We start from the raw sequence: 18,231 nt of genomic DNA, 5'->3' as shown, positions 1-18,231 counted from the left end.
AGCTCAGTCTGCAATACAGCTTTGGCATCTCACTCTCAAGTGTAACTCGAGTTTGGTTTGGCCTGTGTGACGTTGCCAGCTAACAAGCCTGGATGCTCCACAGACATGCTCGGGACATTTGCATCCTGCTACACAGCGTTTTATAATTAAGCCACGGAAATCCTCCACAAAAGGGAATTATGGTACTTTGGGAAGGTTTGGGGTTCCCTCTGAGAGACCACTGAGGAACTGGGCAGGCAAGCTGGCAGAAGGAGTTGCTCTCCCACCTAAGTTTCCCTGGAATAGAACTACAAGTTCAAAATACTTCAATTTTTAACAAATAGACAAATTTTCAGAGGAAAAACCATTTTGTTAGAATTTTTCAGACAAGCTCTAATTCACAAACTACTTATTTGAATGAGAACACAAATGCAACTGCAGCCTGCATAAAACTGCTTATGGTCTGGTTCCAGTTGTGGTGAGGTGGAAGATGCTCTTCAGAGAGAGAAGGGCTGGGTAGTCTCCGAGTCATTTGTAGTTACCCTGTGTCCTGTCCAGTTGTACCTTCAGAAGTGGAGTCAGGGTTGCACCTTTAAAAGCAATATCGTGTTGGAAAATCTCTCATTTGCGATACTCATTTTGAGGAAAGATTTTTGTGTTGCCATATGCTAGGCACCTTGCATTTCTTGGGCATTTGTCCATGCTGTAATAGATACACTTAAAATAGGTTGGTTTCTTTAACCTTAAAAAAAAAAAAGGGACCCTCCTGCAAAACCTCTTCGAGGATTATTGAGTAGTCTTCATAGACATTATAGGTATAAAACATTTTTTAAAAAATTGACTTTCCGAATGTGCAGATCCTCCCTTTTTTAAACCACAGATATTCAAAATGTGTTTAGATAAGTAGTGCAGCCTATGTTTTTTAAAACCTGGTTTTTAGTCCTTTACATTACTTCTGGTATCTTGCTTAAAAAGAAAAAACAGGTGCTTCCCAGACGTTCAAGAAAAATGCAGAGGATATTTAAAGATTACCTTTTTTTAAAAAGAATTTTTAAACCAATCATCTTGGTTTTGGGACCCCCTCCTGCCCCATCACATTGATTTATAGAAAGTTGTCAGTCAAAGTGTGATATCAATAAAGAAAGATGTAACCTAGGCTTTTATTTACTATACAACTTTGCTTTAGTGGAGAATTTTATAAGGGAAAAATACTGGCAGTGCGTTGCCAGTGCAGTGAACTAGTAGGCTTGCTTTAGACCTGTCCTTCCTTTGTTTCTACCATTAATAATGGAATAATGATTTAATTGCTCATAGGAATAGGTTTGAAAGTTATGGCTTCTCATCACAAAACGTTTAGGAGTGTATTTCTGCTCCCTTTTTTTTCTTGCTTTTTTTTTTTAACCTGGTAGGTTTTGGGGCGTTTGGTGGGGTTTTGGTGGGGGGTGTTGGTTTTGGTTTTTTTAAACCTAGTAGGATAAAAAAAAAAAGATTCTTTTCCCTGATACACTTCGCGGCAGGAGTACCTTCAGCTTGCACAACTATAAAACGCTCCGTGGACACAGATGTATGTAGTAAAACAAAGGTATGAAAACCAGCCAGTTTTAGGGCATTTTTTCACATATGCCATTCTAGATGTTCTGCAGGGCAGGAGTGTCTGGCTTAGGGGTGACAGAATGAGACGTTAAATGGTCCAGTCAGCTACATTTGTACAGTCTCTCAGTTTTTAGGGTTGATTTGTCAAAACAGACTGAAAAATTTTCTTGTCCTGTTGTGCCCATAACTATTTGGGGCTCTATCAGCAGAGAGGGGCTTTGTCCCTTAGAGGTGAACATGATGCTTAAGGAATTTGGTGAGCAGGAGGAGTCTGCGTTATGGGTAGCCTGGAGTTCTATCACTTGCTTTTTTTTCTTACACCCCAGAATCATAATTTTAATGTAATGTGGTTAGGAGCAGTCCTCTACTGTTGTACAGGACTGCTTCTCCTTGAAGAATCATTGGCATGGGTGAAGTCAGTACAAACATCTCTTAAGTATGCAGAATGACAGGTGACTGTACCTGTATTGAATATCTTAAAATATGTTTTACCAGCTAATATACAGTAAAATGAACTGCCATAAAAAACAGAGAAAATTTTTAGGTTGGTAAAATATTATAAAATGAAATTAAAGTACATATCTTGATTGTGTCTTGGTGTACAGAGTATTAATTGGTTTTTTCTGCTTATATAAGAGACAACATTTTGATAATAAATGAGCTGCTGTGTCATAGCAGAGCAGTTTCACTGGTGTCTTCAAGTCCTATTAAAGTGATTAAGTGATGGCTCCTTGGTCGAGCCATTAAGAGTGTAGTAAGTTTAAAATGTATACATATATTTAAACTTGTCTTACAGCCGTTCAAGACCAGAGTTGCAAATCACCTGAAGGCTTGTGGAAAGCAAATGGCTAAAATATTAGAAACCCACAGCCTGAGCAGACATTTTGTAAGTTTTATTGTGCTCTTGCCTTGCCAGTGTCAGTTTGGCTTTCTTGAGTTTAGACGTTTTTGTTGGTCCAGGTGACAAAGGAGCTGGATTCTTGTTTTCTCTTGTTCTTAAGCCATGACTTGGTCAGTTCCCTTCTTCTTCAGCCTTGTGAAGGTTTGAAGGAGCTTTTGAGAGGGATGGATTTGTTGGGGAGCTGAAGAGATGTTGAAAGTCAGCTTTCTACTGAGTTAGGAAAATTATTTCTTTTTCTAGAATCAGTTTGGTCTGCAGATGAGAGGTGTGGAATAGCTAAAACGCAGTGAGACGCCCTTGTTTGCTTTATGGTTTTTGGCTTATTGCTAGAGTAATGTTATTAATGTATCTTAAAGTAGTTAAAATCCAATGAAGATTTTCTTATCAGTTGTTTCTTTCATGTATTTATATTTTTTCTTCAGGATCCCTTCTTGAATGTCCTGGCTGCTAGTAGAATCGAAGACGAGAGGCAACTCATGACCACCAGCCCCTGACAGCTTCAGATTTCCCTGCTTCTAGCTGCTCAAGATAGCCACTGGGCTACTGTGGAGATGAATGGAGAACAGCAATATGACACAGGTAATAGTACGGCTGAGCTCCCTGGCTACCAATTCTCAAAAAACTTGCAAGCGAGATGGAACAAAGATGAGCACAGTGAATGTTTCGTGGTTCATGTGTCTGATGCTGTGTACTGTATACAGGGAAAAACTCAAATTTCAATGACTGCGGGTTAGAATCTGGCTATGGGGCTTATGTTTGTTACTGCTCTATTACAAAATCAAGATGTATCATTAGCTTAAAGGAGAACAAAATCTCACCCATCTTAGTAGTTGTGTTTTTAAGAAGCTGTGTCTTTTCTCTTTGTGGTATCAGTATGAGATGGGCTTATGAAAAGCCCAGTGGCTTTAATGCTACTATTTTAAGGCATTTTTCTGTCAAACTGGTTAATATTATCTTGTTCTGTCCTTGTGTTTGTCTTGTTCCTAATATTTTGACAAGGTTGTGCTGCTGGTTTAAAAAGTCAGATAACTGAAGCTGTTTGCTGCCATTGTAATTTGTCCTGTTTTCCTGATGGGCCGTGGTGTGCCTGCTTTGATGGGTTTGGGCTATCAACTCCAAACCTGCTGTAGAGTGGTATTTTATGATCAATTAGCTCAGGTTTTGGTTCACCTTGAAACACCAGGCTGAGAAAATTGCTGGTGTGGGATGGCTAGGGATAATAACAGCTTTCTGAAACAGTTCTGGGATTGTAGACTCTTAGGGGGTAGGGCCTATCCATTTTTCTGACTTGCCTGCCATGGCTTGTTCCTTTTCCTTGAGGAGGTCCCTACCTACAGTGTTGGTACAGTTAATAAAAAGTAAATTTTAATTTGTAGTTACCAGTGTAAACAATTGGATTAGGATTTTATCTGAGTATTACTTTCCTTTGGAACTTGTGCAACAAGCAGCTGTTCTCATAGAACAATTCACTATTGGTAGTTTTTGTACCTTTACTGTATGGAAGCCTAATTGCTGCCGTTGTTAGTGAAGAAAATGTTAAATATGATTTTGATGTACATTGTTCTTAGCAGAATGCTGTCATCTGCTTTACGATGCTGAAATACGCTTTTTGATTATTAATTATAGCCAATCACTCAAGTTGTTGTCAACATTACATCCTTAAATAAGCAAGAAAAGGCAGCATGCACAAGTATGCAGAACATCTCCAGGCACATGTAAATATGGTTTCCTCTGCTACTAGAGACTGCTAACTTCTGTCACGTAGTGTAAGAAAGAGAAAAGATGCTGAGCATCTGAGAAGAACTGTACGGAGACGTAGACATGGTCAGCATTCGGGTGTTCGGAGTCTGATAGCACGTCCCTCTGTACTAAAACCTTTATTGAAAATTTTCCATCTTCCTCAAAAAGTATTAGAGGTCACACAGCCCTCTCTGTGTGCTTTTGGAATAGCTGGGAAGGGTTTGATATTGTCTTGAAATTACTCAACAGCTATTTTCCTGAGAATCCTTTTTGTGCCTGGTTTGAGTACAGGTGGCTGTGAAAAGCCAACAATAACTGAAGAGAGCTTTGCTTGCTGAGTTCAAAGATAGTTTCCAGGAAATGCTACCCATGTAAGCATAAGCACATTGGTTTTCTTGTACCCTCTAATATTGTTTCCTGATGTGCTTTGATTTAGACCAGTCCCAACCACTGCTGGAACATTCCCTTCATATTCTTTGGCTGGTGTCATTTTTTCCACTTGATGATTTTTAGCAGTTTTTGGAGATTCCCCTCTGTCTTTTTTTCATACGCTGGCTCTCTGCCTGCAAGAACCCAGACAGTGGCCAGGGTTGCTGGTTGTGATGCTCTCCTGCATTACGAGGGGAAAAGACAGCTTTCATTCTTGTCACAGTCTTTCTCAGCTGCTGAAATTCCAACCTGTCTTCATTTATTCATGGCCTTGTGCCTGGTGTAGATGGAAAAGATTAACTGGTATTAAAATCAGATTGAAATGTATCTAGGTTTCAGGGTGAGAAACCTTTAGGTTAGCCGTAATTGAAGGTCTTGCAGACTTCAGTGTGATGTACTTAAATGTCCAATATGACAGTCTTCAACTAAATCACATTAAAGATGCATGAAAATTATTTACAGTGAGAATTTAACTCAAATCCAAAGATTGAAACAGCCTGCTGTAGACTGTTTCCATTGCAGGTATTTTTAAAGGCTAATGTCCTTAATATTTCACTACCTTCTTGTACCCAAATGGCTACAATTCAGTATTCTTTCTCTTCCTGCATGTATCAGAGAGCATCAGGACATAATTCATGGTAAAATTCAGAAAGGAAGAGTTAGTGTTCAGAATAATGCTAGTAGAAATAGTGATAAGTGGGAAACAATGTACCTACCAAGGAAACTTCTAATTTTCTCACCTCCAGAGTGGGTAAGCCTTCCCCACAGATCCCTCTGTAGGACATTTCTCAGATTTTACTTGAGAAAATTTTCATTAGCTTGATTTGAAAGCAAAACCTTTGTTGTATGGCGAGGCCACAGAGATGGGAATCGCATCTGGTTTCTTTCCCTGCCTTTGCCAAAGTTGTGCTTTGCCACTGAGCTGGTGTGTGGCTCAGCCATCCTGTCTACCATAGAAAAATATGTCTCCATGTAGTAAAAAGTTGAATTCACGCAGGACTTGTAACAATTCTGTTCTATTCAATTAAGGATATGGAGAGAAAGAAGAAACATAAGTATATGTACACTCATGCTTTACATTACTAAATTGTGCTTTTGGATTAAATATGGTTTTGGTTGTTGTCATCTGTCATGTTAATTTGCAAATTTTCTCACAGTAGCAGTGAATTTCTAGTGTAAGTATCTGAGGTTTTATTGAGTAGCTTAAACTCAGGATGGTCAGGACGTTTAATACAGACATATGGCCCCTCAGGAATGTAGCTTCATTAAACCAGTCCTCTGTGTGTCCTGGGATCTGCAAACCCACGAGGATGGTGCTGTGCAATGGGGTCTTGCAAAAAATGCCAGCAGACTCGATCAAAGGCCTGATTTAAACAGGACCTGCTCTGCCGCAGCTCTCCTGCCAATAAAGCCAGAAAAGTGACTGGATTCTGACTCTCAAAGATTTCCAGCTAGCGTGGGCCTTATCAGAGCGACGGTCCTTCACCGCACTCTTGGAGTGTTTCTGCATTCAGGTATTGAAAAACAGATACTTGATTTCTGCAGTTTTTCATGGTTTAGGTAGTCCTACCACATGTGCCACAATTAAAAAACTAACTTACTGCTCTCGCTATGAAACCTCATTCAGCATTTTTGCTTGGAGCTTTATTCAGTGAGCTTTTCATGTTCCACATTGATTCAGTAAGTGCTGCGCTAAATAACCTGGAGTGCTGTGGCAGGGCCAGGTATGAGAAGCAGCAGATAGATTTGTTAAATCCTATAGCTAAGCGCAGCCCTTAACTGTGTCAGTCTCCTAAAGGAAGGAGAGCACCTGAACTTCCCAGCTCTGCATGCTTAGTCTGACACTAATCACCTATTTTGATTTAATTGTGAAACCTTAGTAAAGTGTAAAAGCAAACTGGGTTGAACTCTTATGAATGAATGGAACAGCAAAAGTTCTGGGTGCTTTTTTAAGTAAGTTTTTTAAAAAAATCCCTCTGACTCAATGAAACTCCCTAAAATAAAGCAGGAACAGTATTGCATTTGCAGTGAGTGTTGGACACGAATTTGTGATTTATTTTTTATTTTTCCTATGAAAAATGAGTTGCAGGAGAGCTTCTGGGTGTGCCGGTGAGATTTGAGCACAGTACGGTACAAAGCAATCCAGACCCTCCTCACCGCAGCACAGCCCTGAAGGAAACACCTCTTTCAGACAGGAAAACACACAGGCCGCAGAGACTGTGGATTAGTGGAGTGACAAAGGACCTGTGGTAGCTCTGATCCAGTTGGGAACTGGTTTTAACCGTAGTTAGAGGCAAAAGGGTAGCTGGAGCAGCATGCAAACTGGCTTTCTCAGGAGCTCCTTGTAGCAATTAAGTGGCAACATAAGTTACTAATTGACCCTTTCAGTGTGTTAAGTGACCTGTGCCTCATTTAAGGAGCTTAACTGCCCCTTAGACAGTTATCTGATGATAAGACGTTATTGAAGACTCACTCCGTGCTGGAAGCGGCTTGGTAAAGAGCAGGGCTGGAAAGCCTCAAGATCCGTGTAGTATTCCCAGGTCGAGCTACTTGGCTTTCAAACTCGTTAAAAAGCACAGAGCAGTCACGTTGCTTTATGTTTCCCTTCAAACAGGAATGCATTAGACAGTGCAAGCAGTGCTTTTTACATACAGGGTGCTTTTTGGAGTTGGATGAAAGTAGGGTTGTTGCTGCTATTGAGCAGCTGGGCACTTTTCAGTGGGAAAGGGTGAGCTGGCTTGATCTAGGAGGGGGGAAAATCAGACAAAATTCACTCTTGGTTTCAGCGGACCGTAGATGATGTGTTCGAGCTGATGTTTCTTCCCGCTTCGGTTCTACAGCTGTGAACTTAAGCATTTTTATGGTTATATTAAAGTAAAATGCTGTTTTAATGAGTTGAGAAATCTTACTCTGTTTTAACAACACTTTGCAACGAAATTATATTTTTCTTAGAATGGCTTGCAGGCAAAGCTTTGATCAGCTCCACCCTAATTTGCACACAGCAGTAGTCTGTACCATAATCTCTTTACTTTCTCACTTGTTTTTTTTAAATAAAATTACTTACTTCTGTCATTTTCCAGGTCTATTTCTTCAGTAAGTTAAAAGCGATCCCCTAAAAGTGATGGTGATAGTCAAGCTCTGAATTTTTTGAGCTCTGAGGCTTCTGAAAGGCCAATATAACCAACTGGGGTTGTTTCAAAACAGCAAAATGAAATTGGGTTTGGGAGAGATAACAGCTGCCTTTAAAACAGATACTGTCATCAGCAAACAGAAACTAACTGAGTGTGCATTTCTAAACCTGGAGAAATGATAATTCCTAGAATTACAATGGAAAGTTGAAGATGGAGCTTAACAATCAGTTTGAAAAGAAAACGGACCTACTTTACACTCAGGACTTGTAGGCTTTTTAGGCAATTCAAAGCAGCTCAGTTTTCTGGGCAAATATTTGCCCCTCTCTGTGGACTAAGAACTGTTGTGGAGCACACTTAGCAGGTTGTCAGCATGTCCATGGGTCTGATAAGGGCATGTAATAGTATTTCATTAATTTTTTGGGGCACTTAAAAGTTTCCTACTCAAACACAGTTACCACCTGTCCCAAGAAAGGCTGAGCCTGTAGGAAATGTTGGTGTCCCATAACCTTGGCTGAGCTCTCCGCCTGCTTTGATACACAGAGATTTCTCTGTTTTCAAATGGAAACAAGGTATCAGGTTTCCTGGTACTGAGAGATTAAACTCTCTGGTGTTCATTCATAAAGACGACTATGGTAGAATCAGTCTAAAAGTGAGAACGAAAAGCTTTACTTTTATGTCATATCACTGCTGCCCCTTTCGCTGCTGAACCTCAACTTGTAGTTTGCACGCTGAGGTCAAAAATGCCACTTGTATGAGGTGGGACCTTCCCTGGTCATCTCAGCTGTTGCTTCAGGAAAAATATAATGTGGCTGCATGCTGAACTAAACAGGGGACCTGAAATCCAACCTGTGTGGGTTGTGGCATCTCTTCAGCAGAGTGGGTTACACATTGGAGGAGACAGGAATAGGAGGGGGGCGGGGAAGTGAGCCAAGAGCTGAAGGGGAGACCGGGGCTGGGGGACAGGCTTGACAATTATCATAGAAAAGCTGAGTAATTTGTAGTGTGGCTCACTACAGCTAATTGCTTCCCTAACACCCTGAGTGAGTTTTGAACTGTGGCTTGAGTGGTTTTGGCGCATTTTTGCTTTAAATTCATCCAGAAACGAAGTTTTCTTGGTCTAAAGAAGCTGTTACACCTTATGAGCTGTTTTTTTAAGTGACTAACCTGAGTATTCTTGATTTCAGTTGTCTCGAGCTGTTTTCCTTAGAACTACCCTGAATCCTTCTCTGCGCTTTTGGTGTTTTATAATATCTAAATAAATGCTATCTAACTTAAAAAGAGGGGAGTCATATTTCAAATGGTTTTAGTCTTTCTTTTCAATCCTTTTACTATGGGTATTGCCGTTTCCTGGATGGTTTTTAATTAAATACACTGATGGTCCAAGATGCCCAGGGTTTTGGGTCTCTCATGTTTGTTGATACAAATACAGAACTCTTCTGCCTATGTTCCTCTCACAAATTGTAAACAATTTGTACTTATTCAATATCCTCAGGATCGCACTATTTTTCAGACCAAATCCAACTGAAAGTGCTCTTCACATACAAAGAAAGGCTAAACAGCATTGTCTCTGTGTTGAAATGCATAACTGGAGTTCATTGCGCACTTGCGTAGTCAGTCAGTTGGAACTAAAGCGTAGCTCTTAGTATTCTAAGACTTAAGCCAACAGGTTGCTAAATAGAAGGTGTTTGGCTTCTCTTACAGATGCTGGTTCCAGTGTGGAAGAAATGGAATTCAGTTGGGATGAGTATCTAGAAGACACAGGAGCAACTGCAGCCCCCCATGGATCTTTTAAACATGTGAGTAAGGGAGTGGGTGTTTTCTTACCACCTCCTACATTTGGTGTTTTCTTGATACACTGTTTAGGGCTCCTTTGAATGAGTTGCTGTACTCAAATCTGGAAGGCTAACTAGAATCATGTTTCTTAGAATGAGAAATTTTACCTTTTTATTATTGTTGCTTGTCTTCCTCTCTGTGCATAGCCCAGGGTAATCCCATCCCCACGTGCTGAAAGTTAAGGGGCTCCTAGCCTTTTCTGCACCAGAAGATAAGCTTGATTTTTCTCATAAAGCCCAAACTGGCCAGTCTCCTTCTTCTTTTGATGACAGCTATGGGACAACTGCTATGGAGGAGCTAGCTTTAGAAAGTTGGTGGCATAGTTCTTGAACAGCAGAATTCAAATGTGCTCTCAAAGAAGGTTTGAATGGTGGCTCTCAAGGAGGCCAAGGAGAAGATAACAACTCTGCCAAACACTTGACTGTAGTCATTAGAAAACTGATGAGGATAATTGTCAAGCGCAGGCTTAATGGATAGGATAAAGTCTTGATAAGCTCTTGTCTTTGCCCTTGAATATCTTTAATCAAATGTTTATTGGTAAAATCCTGGAGTGCGCTGTCATAGAATCATAGTATAGTTAGGGTTGGAAGGGACCTTAAAGATCATCTAGGTCCAACCCCCCTGCCATGGGCAGGAACATCTCCCACTAGGTCAGGTTGCTCAGAGCCCCATCCAGCCTGGCCTTAAAAACTTCCAGGGATGGGGCTTCCACCACCTCTCTGGGCAACCTGCTCCAGTGTCTCACCACCCTCATGGTGAAGAACTTCTTCCTAACGTCCAGCCTGAATTGTCCCATCTCTAGTTTTAATCCGTTCCCTCTGGTCCTACCATTACCCGACATCCTAAAAAGTCCCTCCCCAGCTTTCTTGTAGGCCCCCTTTAGGTACTGGTAGGATACTGGTCCCATTGGGTGAGATCTAAATGTAAAGTCTGGCTGCTTCTGCTGGGTCATCAGTGAAGGTGAGCTGTATAGAGCTGGTTTCCAAACCTCATGGGTCGCTTCCAACAATTAAAACACCTTCTAAGCTGCCAGCCTGTATCCTTATCCATCTCTTTATTAAAGTTACTATGTAATAGTCTTTCAAAGACTGGCTGTGGGGCTTTTATGATGGCAGTGAGGATAGTGACTTGTGTGTGGCACATTGTTTGGCAAGCACTCTGTGGTGCTCAGGCTTTCAGGTCCGGTGTCACCACTTTCAGTACAGGAGACTTAAATCAGCCCAAACACAAACTGAGGTCTGTTCACAGAAGGATCACAAAGCATTTTAAGTCCAAAGGTAACCTGCAGAAGTGCAAAACATTAAAGAATCTATTAAAATCTGGCAGTTGTGTTAGTAGTAAAGATGCACAGTAAATGTGGACTTTGCAGAGGCTTTTCTATACACTGGGATGTAATTATAAACTTTTTGTTCAAAATAAACATTCAAATATCTCATTATCTCATTTCTGAAGGGGAGAGGCCTATCCTCACTTTGTTTTTCCTAGCGTACTAAGGCTGTAGCAAGAGCAAGCTTACTCAGAGTGGTGGTGTCTGTGCAGCCCACCTCGAGGGAGCAGGATGGAATCGGCAATGGCGTTTTGCAGTAGCGATCTCTCTGCTCCTCTGGTGTGGCTTATCTTACATGATCTCTGTTAAAGAAACTTGCTATCATAGCTTGGACATTACACAAACTAATTGTAATGCCAGCTTTACAGTGGTGGCCAACTGAATTGACATCACGGCTATGTTTTGTTAATCGGCAGGAGACACGCTTTGAATGACTTTGTAACCCCTGCGCTGGACTCTTTGCCAACTCAGTGGTGTCAAACAAGGTCTGATTGCTGTGGCCATCGTCAGTAAAAATACAATTAGGTTCAAAAAGAAAAATCCACATTTTTTATTGTTGTTATTCCCTACATGTGTAGAACATGGTGCAGTTTTGCTGGTGCAAGTAACACTGTCATGGAGACTGCGTTGCGCCCAGTCCTTGCTGGCTGCACTGGGTCCCTCTCGTGGGCAGCGGGATGGAGGAGCTGTGCCTGGGGAGCTTGGCTGGCCACACTTCGTGCCTCGGCATGCCACGGGAGCTGACCCACGGACGCAGGGTCGTGAATGGGTGTGATAATAGATACCTGTGTCTCGAGGAGGGGAACCGCCAGGCGTCTGCCAGCGGAGTTTCCTTAGAATTTGTCTGGAGGCCAATTTTGATGTTCTCTCTAATAAGCTTGGCATAAAATTTTGGAAAGTTAATGCTGACACCAAATTGACAAGCAGAGAGAGGAGCATATTTAGAGCAGTGTCACATCACCTAGATCTTGCTGTTAATAGAAATTCAATAGTGCAAGGTCACATGCTCAGGATTTCTGCTGTCCATTAGAAAGCAATGCTTTGGAACAGGCAGAGGAGGAGAACCTCAGTGCCTCCCAGTGGATAGTGACAGCCTGTCTATGTGATGAAGCCCTAAAAAAATGTTAGTGTGATTCCAGGATACATCAGGTGAGAGATTTTCAGTGGAGCGCGTGCAGGCACTAATGTCTCCGTGCCAGTGACTGGTGGTCCCCGCAGATGGAATCTGTGCAGTGCTAGTTGCTTGACTTGAAGAATGACATATTTTTATAATCTACCATCAGGAGAGCTAAGAGGGAACTACTTTTGTACTCTCAAAAAACCAATGGAAAAAACTAAGGTGAAGAGTAATATTGGCACAAGAGCAAACAGGCATGCATAAATAAATTAATTAATTAGTATAAATAAATTTTAGATGGAAGCTTAAGGTTCTTATTTGGTTCTTTTTAAATATTGTAGTAGTGAGACTGTGACCAGCATCCCATTATGAGTGGGGGGTGAGAAACACCTAACCCACGTTGTAGGAGAGTACGTGATCAGGTTAAGAAAATGTACTCCATGATTGCACAGCAAAGAACTAGACTTGCTTTTGGGAGAGAGGAGGGGTTTTTTATTTGTATGCTTATATTAATTCTGAAAGTTTTGTTCTTACTATGAGCAACACACGTTGGAAAATGTAAGCTACTTCCTTAAATTAAGTGTATTCTAAGGTTTAATTTGTTTGCATTTTAAAAGATTAAACATTATTGAGATCAAAGTGACTGTTTCACCTACAATCTAGCAGGAAAAAGAGCTTAACAAAAACCCGGACACTGCATGTCAATGTTGTCATCCCCCCTAAGTCTAAATATACTTTCTCTAGAATTATTGAATTCTCTTTTTTAATTCCTTTCTGCAACTTACATCGGTGCGTAAACATGTATTAAAAATAAGCTAGTGTTCAGCATCATCTGAACACATGCATTTGCTATGTGTTCTTGCGTGCTCCTAATGCTTTTTGTCTGTTCTTTATCATTGTCTCCTCCTGAGCCGATTCGGATCCTCAGGTCTGACCTGCAACATGGCCCAAAGCCGGGGGGACAGAGCTCGATGGGAAGGAGGGACTGGGGCTCGGAGCTGCCTAAGCAGCACTGTCACCAACTGCTCGGGGCTATCTCTGCAGGCCATATCTGCAGTGGGAAACTGCCACGTTCAGACCCACTGCTCCAGAGCAAATACTCTTGGAGCTTCCCCAGCATCTCCTGCTAGCTGGTCTGCGCAGCCAGCCAGCCTAAAGAGACTAAGTTTTGTGCTTGAAGCCACTTAGAGGTGTAGTCTTGCCCAGCTGCCAGGAGAGGGTGCTAACTTCTTGGTCTCCGCTGTATCGGCTGGGGAACGTAAATGACAGTGTTAGAAAAATGCACCTGACTTCAGGGAAGGCTCCATCTGTTGCTGTTGGTTTCGGTGAATGCAGCTCTCTCCGCCGTGAGGCTTTGCTGAAAGTTCGGGTACAGAGCGCTGCACAGATTTCGCAATTCCTCAGACTTGGTGTCGAGCTCATGGCTTTTCTTTCAGGAATCAGAATATAAATTCTTTAGTAGTATCTCTTCAGCAAAACAGCTATCTTTTTGAAGAGATAGCCTCTGTAATATCACTTCAAAATGCCTGCAGATATTGGGTCCTGTTGATTTTGTTTTGAAGAAGGGGTTTAAGTGAAGGCTATTAACCTAAAGGATGTGAACAGTTAACAGAGGCATATGCTTTTCTTTCTGATGTGGTTCTCCTAGTTTTATTTTTAGCAAACCAGTATGGGCTGGCTGATGAGACTATAATAGCTACGGCAGTTACTGAACCGTCAGCGCAGAACTGGTAATAAATAACCCAGAAAATATCTACTGCATCTGCATCATACTGAAAGCCTTTCTTGCAGTTGACTCAAAGAGGAAATGGAACTTGGGACCACTTAAGAAAGAAAACATCAGTTACATTCAGCTGAGAACAGGGGATTGACATGTGACATGTTAGATTTTTAATTAAGGCTGAGGCCATGGAATTAAGTGTAGCTTGGAAGCATACGACAGTGAGAGCAGAACAGAGTCTTTCTGCTTTTTCAGGAATGTTTGAGCTGGGAGAAGCTGGGGATACCAGAAACTTAATGTTTTGCCTTCTCTTTTTAAGGTCACATTTCAGTATCTGAGTACTGTGCAGTGAGATTCCTCACCTGCGCACACACGCACACACAGAGCACACACACTATTTGGACCTTTATTGTTGTCAAAGCCTGAGTTCACTGAAGAACACATACTGATTGTGTTCTATGCAATTTATGTAACAATGCTACTACGTACAGAATTATTTGGGTTCTTGCATAGAGACATAAAGATCTGTATTCTGCAATTTGTGCAGATTCGTGCCTTCTTAAATGAGCGTGGTGGAAGAGACAGTAGTGTTGTTATCTAAAGCATGTGTATGTACTTTAAACAGGCTCTTTGTCCAAAGAGGTTGAAAGACATAGTTTAACACAAAAAGTTAAAGTTGTGTTGCCGAGTTTGACCTCCAGTTTTGCCTGGCTTGGCAGCCCAGCGGTGACTTGGAAGGCTTTTTAGTGATGGGTGAAGTATCATCCAGGGCAGGAAGATGAATTGCAAGATAATGATTTAAGGTTGAAAAGATACTCTGAAACGAAAGGAGATTTCACTAATGATGATTCCGTGTACATTCCAATTTGGGTTGCGTAATGTGATGTTGTTTCTCTGAAGAGACTGGATAGCATTTGGCTTGAGGTTTTTTGTTAATGAGCGTGTCTAAATGATTCCTCCTGTTGTTCCATGAAGTTTCTGGGAGGTGCTCAAATGTGATGGTGTTCTTCCTCTTTAGGTGGATACAAGTTTGCAGAATGGTTTTGCCCCTGGTATGAAGCTAGAAGTTGCCGTCAAGTCCGACCAAAACACCTACTGGGTGGCCACCATCATTACTACCTGTGGGCAGCTGCTCCTGTTGCGTTATGATGGTTATGGGGAAGACCGCAAGGCTGACTTTTGGTGTGATATCATGACAGCTGATTTACACCCCATCGGCTGGTGCAAGCAGAACAAGAAGATTCTCAAAGTGCCTGAAGGTATTGGCTCCATATTGCAGAAGCGGGCGGTACATACAAAAGTATGGTTTTGTCGTTTGTAAGCCTTGCAGGTAGTCTTCGTAATTGCTGTTATGCACAGGTGAGGTTGCTGTGATGACAAGTTGAGGTTGTCTGCCACGGTTTTCTGAAGTCCCATGAGTTACAGTGGGAGATTGCTCTTTCACCAGCGAGGAGTTAGCTTAATTTCAGAACTGGACTTATTTTTACAGAGGATTGTAGTTCTCTTAATCATCACGCACCAAATTCTATTGCTTTGTCATTTCCTTGAAGGATTTTTTTTTCTTCTTTTAAGGTGTTACTGGTGAATGTGTGGGAGATTCTTGTGAATTAGGCAGCGCAAGAGTGTGGTAATGTCTTGGTGTCTGAATAATCTTTAACTGGCAGGAAGAATCATAGTCTGTCTTCTCCACTTTTCACTCAGGTATCAAGGACAAGATACCTGACCAGGAGGAATTCCTTCAGCGGGTGCTGAAAGGAGCTTGCAGTGCTCCTGCGAACCTGCTGGAGGGGGTAAGTGCTGCAACGTGCTGCGTCTATGCTTTTGTCTTGATTTTCCCCTTTGTCATTAAGGGAACCCCTATTCAGAGTGTCATTTCATATCCTTTTTTAAGTTTAGGGAGCACTGCAGTATGCTGCTGACCTTGAAGTTCCACTCTCTAGTGTTTCCCATTTCCAGTACTTAATTTTGATAAGAGTTGTCCTGAAACATACCTGTCACTGCGGGTTTGGGCTGTTCATTAATCCTATCAAAAGAAAGACCTTTTTCAAACACCCTTAGGTTTCAGTCAGAGTCTTCCTCCTATTCTGCTCTTACTTCATATAGCTCTAAGGAAATAATCCTTTATTTATCTGGCTTTCATGTTGTCCCCTTTCTCAGTTGACTCCTTTCATTTATTTATTCTATTTTCTTTTTTACTAATGGGCAGATTGTTGTTTCACTTAAATCTTGCGTCTTTGTTAGTGAAGAACCAAATTTTTATCCCCTCCTCTGCACTTAAGACAGTATTTGCACATCGTGTCAGTGTCTGGTTGGAAAGTACAGAATATAAATTTTTTTGGAAGATGCCATTGATGTCTTCTTTACAATAGACATTTTTATTTTTGTATGTTTCCTGTCTAGTCATCTTTGTATGCTGGATGACTCAGTTTTAGAAAGAGATTATTCATGTTGCCTTCAAACCTTGAATATATAAGTGATAATGCTTCTGAAAATGATGATGAGGACTTAATTGAAATGTGTGACTATGTCTACAGGCAGTGCAGAAGCTCTGACGCAAGCACCAGCGATTCTAAACATTGTCATTTCTGTTGTCTTGTGTTAGTAAGGGACCTGTATTTATTTACTTCTGTATTCATACTTTATTTATGCAAAAAGAATGTGTATAAAGAAATGGAAGTAAGGGATTTGTTTTGTTCTGTTGTACAGAATAATTTGTGTTCTTTTTGTAGCTCCACAGAGGGAAAAATCCATTGGATCTCATTGCACCAGGCTCCCGACTAGAACTGCAAAACGTCCGGGATTCCCTGGAAGCCTGGATAGTCAACGTGGTAGAAAACGTTGGTGGGAGACTTAAACTGCGATATGAAGGGCTGGACGATTCTGACAAATTTGACCAATGGCTATTCTACTTGGACCCTTTTCTTCATCAAGTGGGGTGGGCAGCTCAGCATGGATATAGCCTGCAACCGCCCTTAGGTACTTCAAAACGTGTCTTTTTTTTATGGTGATCAGAGACTAGAGAATACCTCTGCTGCTTTGGTGCTCTAAATCTGCCTTCCCGATGCATATGGTAGTCATGTAATCAGTGTGTGATCTGAAAAATACTGTACCTAATAATATGTAAGTAAAAACACCAGTTAATAGTCCTCCAAGACTTTTCATCCACTCATTCAAAAGTTTCTAAATGGTTTTGCCTGTCAAAAGTTTCTAAATGGTTTTGCCTGTCAAAACTTTCCCCCTGTTTGTGGAGAGGGAGGAATTGAGAAAGGGGTTGCTTCACGGCTGTTTTTGGTAGGTTTATATTCCTGGCGTGAAAAAGTCACCTGGTTTTGAAGTACTGCTCAACAGGAGCTTTTGCCGTTGTGACTCCAGGTCCACTGGGCTAATTAAGGCAGTGTCTAAAGAGGTGTTACGTAGATATGAAAATGTCCTTAAAAACGGGGCTCAGGGAGTGAATGCGTGGAAGCAGAGGCAGAAGGTGGGACAGATGACCATGTTTTCCAGGCATGTGCATGTCAGGGTGAGTCATCAAAGAAGAGGGGCATAAAATTGCTAAAACACAAATTAATTGCTTATGAGCTGAGCAGTGATCTAACATGTTTCCTGATGAGGGGAAACCTTGGGATAAAACTGCAGAACGTTGAGCCACGAAGCCTTTCTGCAAAGGCAGGTCTACATCTAAGGTTCTGCACACTCTGCTATTAGCTGGGGGAAGTTCAGGTTGTTTAGAACCGTTGTTTTTGGCATGGTGTTTTCTAAGTGTCTTCCCCTTATGGCAAGGACAAATAGTACTGAGGAGACCAAACCAATTTCTGGTGAAATGACTGAGCATATTACCTTTGCTAGTGCTTGACCAAGCTCTGTTGAAATCAGGAATGTGAGCAGGGAGACACTAAATAGCTGACAGAAACTAGATGGCTGGATTCCACAGTGCTATTTCAGTGAATAAAGTCTTTTTAAAATATTAGATAGCTACTGGATTTGTTTCGTTTTTATGTATACCTAAGAGCTTTGATATACTGACAGGCATCGTTTGTACGTGATGGCACTGGTACAAGTAGTTCCTCTTCTATCAGAGACGTGTGTGGTCTGCGATTACAGATTGTAAAAGAGTAACTTACGCAGCTGGGACAGACTTGTGGAACATTTCTTGAACTGTCTGCTTGCGTAAGTGTAAAACAAGCTAGCGTTATCCAGCTGGGGATTTACGTTCTGGTCATATGTTTCTCCAGAAGTTTTCCTTGATGTGATCCCTGTTTTCTCAGAAAAACTAGACTGGGCAGCATATAGGTGATGCAGTGTTGCTTGACTTCAGTCCCTTTTTGTAGCACATCCAAAGGTCAAAGAAAACAGTAAGTTTTTAAGAAGGAAGGTATTTGCAAGGATATTGAACTGGGCACTTGGAGGAGCACAAATCAAATTTTTGGCTTTATTGCTATGTGTTCTGAAGGAAAAGAAGAA

General features: G+C 41.4%; 1 protein-coding gene across 1 annotated transcript in view; it reads left to right on the top strand.

Moving 5' to 3' along the window:
• The window catches only part of SFMBT1 (Scm like with four mbt domains 1), a 74,313-nt gene that overhangs the window by 38,539 nt on the left and 17,543 nt on the right, over nucleotides 1–18,231 (top strand). The window contains exons 2-6 of the mRNA XM_074602998.1: nucleotides 2,896–3,052; nucleotides 9,475–9,569; nucleotides 14,789–15,029; nucleotides 15,472–15,560; nucleotides 16,500–16,746. Of these exons, the coding sequence (XP_074459099.1) occupies nucleotides 3,025–3,052; nucleotides 9,475–9,569; nucleotides 14,789–15,029; nucleotides 15,472–15,560; nucleotides 16,500–16,746 (700 nt within the window). The 5' untranslated portion in view covers nucleotides 2,896–3,024. The remainder of the gene's footprint in view (nucleotides 1–2,895; nucleotides 3,053–9,474; nucleotides 9,570–14,788; nucleotides 15,030–15,471; nucleotides 15,561–16,499; nucleotides 16,747–18,231) is intronic.

Source organism: Larus michahellis, chromosome 10, assembly GCF_964199755.1.
Source record: "Larus michahellis chromosome 10, bLarMic1.1, whole genome shotgun sequence".
NCBI lineage: Eukaryota > Metazoa > Chordata > Aves > Charadriiformes > Laridae > Larus > Larus michahellis.
Note: the sequence above shows the minus strand (reverse complement) of the source record. Positions and strands in the feature narration are given on the sequence as shown.